Here is an 8,898-nt window from a genome sequence, read left to right as displayed (position 1 = left end):
CTCCTGGGTAAGCGTAAGACAAAGAGACGGATAGACGTTTTATTCTCTTTTAAGGCGAAATTTTAAAGCGCCTCTCAACTCCTACGAGGTGCGCAAAATAATTACTTTGGAGAGAATGAACTCAAATTTCGAAGAAAATATAAAAAATAGCTCTTTTATTTTAAATAGGTATTATGTCAAAATATATAAATCACAATTTTGAAATAAGTAATTTATAATAATAAATAGTTTATTATTGTACATTTGAAGAGGTTAGGCGGCGCCTACCTTGCCTACGCCGACGGACCGCCCCTCAGCTCATGGTAGGTAAAACAAATAGATTTAAAAAAATATATTTAACATGTGTTTCAATGAAAGAAAGGGAGTAAGTATATGCTAACTAAAGATTTATATGACGTGAAACAGGACCCAGCTCTTGTATGAATTGTCTCACAGTATCTTTATGGAAACGAAACCTTAATTAAAAATTCGTTATCATCAAATTCTTCCATATAACTCTTTCGTTCTCTTGTAGAGGTTAGACGTTATTTAAAAAAATATATTATTCTTTAATCATCATCAAAATGTTCCTCAAATTCGTGAAGGTCTATTTTGTCGATATAAAATGTAAATTTTGCCAAAAATAAATTAAAATAATAGTTTAAACACACACACACAAAATAAAACGAAAACATAATAGTTTTTATACATGTAAGATTAGAATGCCTTGATTATCTTTAAACGGCCGTTAATCGTACTACTTTTGGCTGGTTAAAGTTAATCGACCGTTAACTCTTGATTAAGTCTAATCGGGGATGAAAGTAACCGTTTGCGCTAATTAAAGTTAACCTCTAACAAAATTGAGCTAATCGGGGTTTAGTCAGGACTGAAACTACCGGCCTATAGTGGTTAACATTACAAAGTTAGTAATCCATTAGTTAAGTTAGACATTTTGGGACCTTCTGGAAACTGGTCATTGGGCTCATTTTGTCTCGGTGTATATTTTGATGTCGAAATTTTATTTTGGTGTAATAGAGGCAACTAACGAGTAACAAATTAATAGAAATATTACATTTATTAAAACAAGAATAAAATTCGAGCTAATATCCTAGTTACAGTATTTAATTAAAAAATAATACTGTTTAACATATTCTAACAACTATTTTTAAATGCAGACTTTGTTCATCTTCTACTATCGATAAATGACATCTACGATATAGATACGTTTTTGCAAGTTGGAAATCAGTTTTAGTAACAAAGTATACATATAAAATACATCGAAAATCTTTTATAAGTTCCCTATACATATTGAGAAATTCCTTTATAAAAAGTCATAACATAATATTGTATCAACAATTATCATTTTGTTAAATTTTTCTTCTTCATCGTTAGGAAAATGTCAAAATAAACGTATTTTCAGTGAACATTGTGGTTAATTCCCATTAAATAGAGTAGATAAAATAAGAAATGCCACAATAGTTTCAGAACCATATTAGGTCTTATTTTCATTAGAGCTTCAGCGCCATTACTGATTCCTAACTTTTAATCCAAGGTGTAAAATATATCTTTACATCTGAGTGACTACAAAAATTTCCAACTTCCATAGGCAAACGTAACGAGAGCTTTCAGAAGAAAATACACATCTATTGGCAGATTAAGCCCATACCTGTAAGAAATAAAAATCTGTTAAATCCATAGAAACAACCAAATGCTTTATTTTTATTATTTATGTTATTTTTCATATTAAAATTTAATTATTACCACCGGAAAAAGAAAGTGTTGGAGGCTAAAGTCTATTTGGATAAGTAGTGTAATAGTAAATTATACATATATATATATATATATATATATATATATATATATATATATACAGTAGACTCCCTCTATAACGAGCACTGAAATGGCAGACTAATTACCTCGTTATAAGCCGATCTCGTTATATCAGACAACAATATTACTGTGCATACATATGAATATGTAGTTTTCTAAACCATTAACTTCCTGTAGTTAAGCCATTCGAAGCAATATAAGATGCTAATAAATATTGTTTGAATGGCGTTTTTGAAAAAAAGTTATTTACTTTTATTGTCAATGAAATAAATTAAAACAAAAAAGAGTTATTTACTTTTATTGTCAATGATATACGTTAAAACAAAAAATCTGTACTTACATTTTTTTCCAACTACATAATGTATAAAGCATATTTCCAAGAATAACATAAACTATTACTTCTGCAATTTAAGAACTCTCTCATTTTTAACTGCTTTAAATTGTCCAATTTCATTCTATCTATCATATTTTCTAAAGATGTGAAACAGTTGTATATTTATTCATTGTAAAGAAGTTTATTGCGGGCGGCAGTTACGTTTACTGAGGGGCCGTTTAAAAAGGTATTTATTTATAGCCACGACCGGGAAAAAACGTAAAAAAAAACACGTTTTTAGATCTTATTTTCTCTCGTTATAACCAAATTTTCCTCGCTATAGAGGGTTATAGTTCAATAGAAATTTCACGGGACATCTAATGTATCTCGTTATAAGCGAAACCTCGTAATAACCGTGTTCTTTATAGAGGGAGTATACTGTATATATATATATATATATATATATATATATATATATATATATATATATATATATATATATATACAGTACACTCCCTCTATAACGAACACGGTTATTACGAGGTTTCGCTTATAACGAGATACATTAGATGTCCCGCGAAATTTCTATTGAACTATAACCCTCTATAGAGAGGCAAATTTGGTTATAAAGAGGAAAAATAAGATTCAAAAAACGTGTTTTTTTTACGTTTTTGGCCCAGCCGTGGCTATAAATAAATACCTTTTTAAACGGCCCCTCAATAAACTGAACTGCCGCCCACAATAAACTTCTTTACAATGAAAAAATACTACTGTTTCACATCTTTAGAAAATATGATAGATATAATGATACTGGACAATTTAAAGCAGTCAAAAATGACAGAGTTCTTAAAATTGCAGAAGCAATAGTTTATGTTATGCTTGAAAATACGCTTTATACATTATGTAGTTGGAAAAAAATGTAAGTACAGATTTTTTGTTTTAACGTATATCATTGGCAATAAAAGTAAACAACTCTTTTTTGTGGTAATGTATTTCATTGACAATAAAAGTAAATAACTTTTTTTCATAAACGCCATTCAAACAATATTTATTAGCATCTTATATTGCTCCGAATGGCTTCACTATATTTATGTTCACTAAGTTATTCGTTTAGAAAACTACATATTCATATGTATGCACAGTATTATTGTTGTCTGATATAACGAGGTAATTAGTCTGCCATTTCAGTTCTCGTTATAGAGGGAGTCTACTGTATATACGCATATATTATATATATACATATATTATGTATATATATATATATATATATATATATATATATATATATATATATATATATATATATATATATATATATATTCATGTTTATATCATTATTGCTTCCATATTATATACTGTTGCATTGAATGTTGCGTCCTTCGAGCTATTACGTCCGAATATTGGGCGCAATAAAACCATCCTGAATTTATGGCCTTCCCGCTACTTCTACTTAAAAATGGCCCCTTAGTTAAATGCAGATTTCTATATTTTGTCATAGCCCAAAACGTCATAGCGCTCTCTAGTTAGATTTCTGAGATATTAAACTTCTTCTAAAAATCGGGAGACGCAATAATATTCTAAAACTGTAACCAAATGAATAATGTTAGTTCATCGAATTGACGGAAGTGGCGCGGTTATAATATACATATTTATCGTATACTTCGTTTCGTCTAGTACTTTATTGCGTCAAAATAGGATATATGGCAACGTTGCTGTTAGTATCTATTTTTAGAACAGAATCTTTCGACTTCGGTTTATTTCTCGTTGATGTTGATCGGTTGATGTGATGTTAATTTTAATATCAGCTTGTTCGTAGTGCTTATTGCGTCGTATATTTATTACCATGTCTAGAAGCAAGAAGATTCTTAAAATGTGTTATGTTAACCCTCAAATAGGTAAGTTAATTTCTTTGTCAATATTTTTATTAGAAGGAAAATATTTTTAATTATTTTTTCTTTTTGATTTCGAGATTATTTATTAAACTGTGCACTAAAAGAGGAAAATATATTAAAAATGTTTTTTGTTAATATTTTTTAATCATCAGTTAAAGAAGTTGAATAAACAACTTTGTTTAGTAAATCCTTAACGAAAGCAGTTACTGTTTTTATTTATTGAATAAATTGAGATAAACTTACCAACACAGCACCAAAATGACCACTTATAAGTTTCAATTATTGTAATACTTAATATACAGTGTGTACAAAAATACAGGTCATAAATTAAATCACATATTCTGGGACCAAAAATAGTTCGATTGAACCTAACTTACCTTGGTACAAATCTGCACATAAAAAAAAATAAAAAAATTTATAGCCCTTTGAAGGTACAAAATGAGAATCGATTCTTTCCAATATATCGAAAACTATTGGAGATTTTTTATTGAAAATGGATATGTGGCACTCTTATGGAAGGAACATCTTAAAACAAAATAACAGTGTTTGTGCACCCCACACAAATTTTATGGGGGTTTTATTCTCTTAAACCTCTTAAATATTTATGTACGTTCCAATGGAATTATTATTGTGGTAGCATTAGTTAAACAAAATGTTTTTAAAACTTTTTTGCCTCTTAGTACTTTTTCGATAAGCCAGTTTTTATCGAAATATTTTGAGCATCTTTAAAATCCACCACGTATTTGTAGATGGTTACTTAAGTAAGATTGTATAGTGTGTCAAAGCCAAATTGAATAAATTCATTATTTCGTAAACCGGCGACTTTTAGGAAAAATCCCGAAACAGGTCGATTTTTATTTTTAAATTATGATTTTTGGCATGTGTATCATACTAGCGACCTCATCCATCTAGGCCTGATGACATAATCGATGATTTTTTAAATGAAAATAGGGTCGTGTGCTAGCTCATTTGAAAGGCTATTCAGTTCTCTATTCAGTCATATAAACATTAACCTAATTATTTATTCAGGGTGTCCAAAATTTTGTTTTAATTAAATTAATCTACACAAAAAGAAGAATGTATGAAATTTACGTGATTCAAAATACATTTTACTGAGGTCAGAAAACATAAAAAATGATTATTTAAGAAATAAGCATTGCTTTCCGCTTAAATTCAATTTTCAATTTGCCACCCGCCTGCCTCTTTGGCAAAATATCTCGATTAAAACTGGCTTATCGAAAAAAAAACTAAGAGGCAAAAAGTTTTAAAAACATTTTGTTTAACTAATGGTACCACAATAAGAATTGAATTGGAACGTAGACAAATATTTGGGGGGTTTAAGGGAATAACACCCCCATAAAATGTTTATGGAGTGCACAAATTTCATGTGTTATTTTTTTAAAGATGTTCCTGCCATAAGAATGCCACATGTCCATTTTCAATAAAAAATCTCTAATAGTTTTCGATATATTGGAAAAAATCGATTTTCATTTTGTAAATTAAAACGGGTATAACTTTTTTTTTGTGTGCACATTTGTACTAAGATAAGTTAGGTTCAGTCGAACTATTTTTGGTCTCAGAATATGTGATTTAATTTATGATCTGTATTTTTGGTTACACCCTGTATAATTTCAAAGGAATAGTGTATTACCATACTACAATAAAATCTCCGCATTTGCCACGAAACTATCTCAAATCAGTAAATTGTAGGCAGTAGTCATTTACAACAAAAATTTGTTTATCTATATTGGAAACAGACAGAGTAACTGCTTATATTTACTGTGTCCATTCCTGTACTTAGTTAAATAAGCTACTCGCTCTGGATAATCTAAAGCATATGAGTATGATTTGATCGTCCTCCAAATTTAAAACACAGTAAAGAAAATTTGAGTATCTGGCTTGAAAAACAAACTACATATTGATATCTGATAAACTAAAGCTGATGTGTCACTCAACATTACACAGATAATCTATATTTTTTTGAAACAATAAAAAGGCTTTTTCTAGCACATGTAAAATATTTTGTGATAAGTTTCAGATATGGAGGAACCTACTTCTTGTAATATTACAGAAAAACAAAACTGTTCCTTAAATCACGAGCTATCACTATCGCCTCAAGCTTCTTTCTGTAGCAAATCAACTTGGAGCGAATCGTTGATGAAGAACTCTTCAAACAATGAAGGAGAGGTAAGATTTCAGACTTTAAAAAAGTCTACGTCCTAAACAGTTATAGAGAGTGATACTTATAACAGAAATTTTTTTGATATAATTATTCAAACACTTAACAAAATATTCTTATTTTTATAGATAATGAATAAACTTCGAGAAAAAAACGAAACCTCTGATAAAAAAATAGTTATACAAGAAATTGTCATAATTGAAGCACCGTGTAGGCCATTAACTGCTGATTGTTCAGACTACAAGGGAATACAAGAAAACGAAAGGGATGAAGAAAACAGACACGGTGAAAATCAGAAAGAGGTAAATAAAAATAATCAGACGTCAGAATATTGTAATGTCAAATTCCTCTTTTTATCTATCAAACCGATAATGAATTACACTGTATTGATGCTGTAATTTTCAGGTAGAAAATGATGACTTTTTATCTTTGACACCAGAGGATCCTTTTCATGCTACTGATAATGACGGTTCACTATATGACCCTTCAAGTGATATGGTAAGTATTAAATTTTTTGGCTGTTTCCTAATACATTTTTAATTTTATTTTTTTCCTCCTTGTTATTGCATTATTGTGCATTGTAAAGTGTACCTCCTTAGTCGTCCTGAACAAAGTACAGTTTTTGTTTTAATGTATCCAGACACTGTTGGGCTGTGTTATATTCTGGATCATATCTGGAGTGTCTTGCAGTACTTAGCGTTATTTCATCAGCTCGCCTAATAACTTTTCTACTTATTTCTCCTCGTATATATTCTGTGATTTGACCAATATCGCTACGCAGTAATTCAATCTTATAATATAATAATAACGGATTTATTACGGCTGTCCCCGCTTCTCCGCCCCCAATTTCCATCTTTTTCTGTCATATGCAGTTGCCTCTTCTAAGTCTCTTGCCGCCATTGCTTCAGTAATTCAATCTTCCCAAGCAGTATTTTTGCCAGGGTGTAATTCTGTTACCTGTCCTTCCGTTATTAGTACCCCGTCGTGTTCTGATCATAATGCCCATTACATTAGAAATTACTGTTTTTGCACAGTACATAAACATATGCAAATATTTTATCAGTCTTTACAATTTGTAACAGCACACCTCATTATTAATATTAATTTATTCTTCATAATATTAATACTATTACGAACTGTATGTACCTATGTAGCTATGAACGAACCTATGTAGCTTTAATTTATTTTGATAACAATCTATGGCTTGGTGTGTGCTCTTTTTCTTAGCGATATAGAATATCTTTATGCCTCATTTACTTTGTAAAGTACAAAGATATTTATTCAGTAGATAACTCATACTGAACAAAATTATTTGACGGATTGCTTGAATAAAGCTCGTATATAATTTAATTCTATATTTTTTTATTATAGGAGAATGGTTCAGATAACAGCAGTGCTACAAACTTAAGTCAAAAAAATCTCAGGATTCTCACAGAACCTTGTACGAACAACCAGTTAACCCATGACGTGAAAGATATTTCAGCACTCGATGCAACGTTAACTGAGGTACAAGAAGATCTACACTTTTCCAATAAACAAAAGTGTAGAAACACTGGTAATCTCAAACTTCCTTATAAAAGAAAACCAGATTATTGTTACTACTGTGAAACGGAAGTTCTTAATTTTGGTCGCCATATTATAAGGAACCATTCTATGGAACTCGATGTGGCTGAAATTATCTCCAAGCCAATCAGATCACGAGAAAGAAGAAGTCTGTTTGATAAACTCAGAAGAAAAGGAAATTTTTTAGCGGATGGGGGAAACTGTTTGAAAGCTGTTAGACAGACTTATGTACCAGATCGGGTTCTCATCCTTGTGGCAATTGTTTAGGATTTTTCTCTTCCAAACTATTATATCGACATAGAAAAAATTGTGGAAATAAAGGCAATCAAGAGAGGGCACAATTTGCTGGCCAATCAAAAATGTTTCCCAATATTAAAATTGATCATCGACTAAAAGAAGAAGTGTTTCCTAGGATGAGAGCGGACAAGATTTCAATGGAAGCTAAGAACGACTTTCTAATTCGTGCATTTGGAACCCGCTATTTGAAGACGCACAGAGAAAAGCATTTTATAGCAGTTACATCACGCAAAATGAGGGAACTGTCAAAAATACTTATAGAAATGAGAAAAATAGACCCATCTATATCCACTATGTTTTCAGCACTGCGACCAAAGTATTTTGATGCCTTTGTTGAAGCCACAAAACGAATAGCCTGTTATGATCCTGAAAAAGACATTTACTTGTCTCCAACTTTTGCCATGAATATAGTGAGATCACTCAAACAATGTTGCGATATTGCAATCACTTTTGCCTATAAGAAACAAACTGCATACTTATCTGTTTCAACTGCAACAATTGAGGCAGAACTTAAAACCTTAATTCATCTATTTGAAACAAACTGGAGTTTTGAGGTCTCATCCCAAGCAGCTAATAATTTAAATCTTAACAAATGGAATAAGGTCACAATAGTTCCACTAGCAAATGATCTAAAATTGTTAAGATCCCATTTAGTTAAACTTGCTGACGATGCAACGAAAATTCTGCAGAATTATTTAAATGACGCTACAGTTGAAAATGCACCTCAAAAGACTGACTCCGAAAATATACTAAAATTAGAAGATATTAAAGCGTTTAACAATCTCATTGAATCCGTATACTGTAGAGTAATTTTGCTAAACAGAAAACGTTCTGGAGAATTACAG

The 8,898-nt window shown here is 30.5% G+C and overlaps 2 protein-coding genes across 3 annotated transcripts in view; one reads left to right on the top strand and one right to left on the bottom strand.

Annotated features, from left to right (window-relative positions):
• Positions 1–1,035: 1,035 nt before the first annotated feature.
• LOC140441318 (guanine nucleotide-binding protein subunit beta-5-like) overlaps positions 1,036–8,898 on the bottom strand; it is a 56,296-nt gene continuing 48,433 nt past the window's right edge. For both annotated transcript variants that reach the window (XM_072531965.1, XM_072531964.1), the window contains one exon: positions 1,036–1,645. In XM_072531965.1, coding sequence (XP_072388066.1) covers positions 1,634–1,645 — 12 coding nt within the window. In that variant the 3' untranslated portion in view covers positions 1,036–1,633. The remainder of the gene's footprint in view (positions 1,646–8,898) is intronic.
• On the top strand, positions 3,966–8,023 carry LOC140440895 (uncharacterized). The gene is made up of 5 exons (XM_072531258.1): positions 3,966–4,017; positions 6,053–6,201; positions 6,322–6,495; positions 6,599–6,691; positions 7,565–8,023. Exons 1-5 carry the CDS (start codon positions 3,966–3,968, stop codon positions 8,021–8,023), a joined length of 927 nt encoding a protein of 308 aa, XP_072387359.1.

Source organism: Diabrotica undecimpunctata, chromosome 5 (genome assembly GCF_040954645.1).
Source record: "Diabrotica undecimpunctata isolate CICGRU chromosome 5, icDiaUnde3, whole genome shotgun sequence".
NCBI lineage: Eukaryota > Metazoa > Arthropoda > Insecta > Coleoptera > Chrysomelidae > Diabrotica > Diabrotica undecimpunctata.
The sequence above is the reverse complement of the archived record's forward strand: the minus strand, read 5'-3'. Positions and strand labels throughout refer to the sequence as shown.

What these genes read in the sequence shown, in the direction of transcription:
- LOC140440895 (XM_072531258.1), top strand. Translation starts at nt 3,966, where the DNA reads ATGTCTAGAAGCAAGAAGATTCTTAAAATGTGTTATGTTAACCCTCAA. An exon ending in ACGGTGAAAATCAGAAAGAG is followed by an intron (nt 6,496 to 6,598) that starts GTAAATAAAAAT and finishes TGTAATTTTCAG; the next exon opens with GTAGAAAATGATGACTTTTT. An exon ending in ATGACCCTTCAAGTGATATG is followed by an intron (nt 6,692 to 7,564) that starts GTAAGTATTAAA and finishes TTTTTATTATAG; the next exon opens with GAGAATGGTTCAGATAACAG.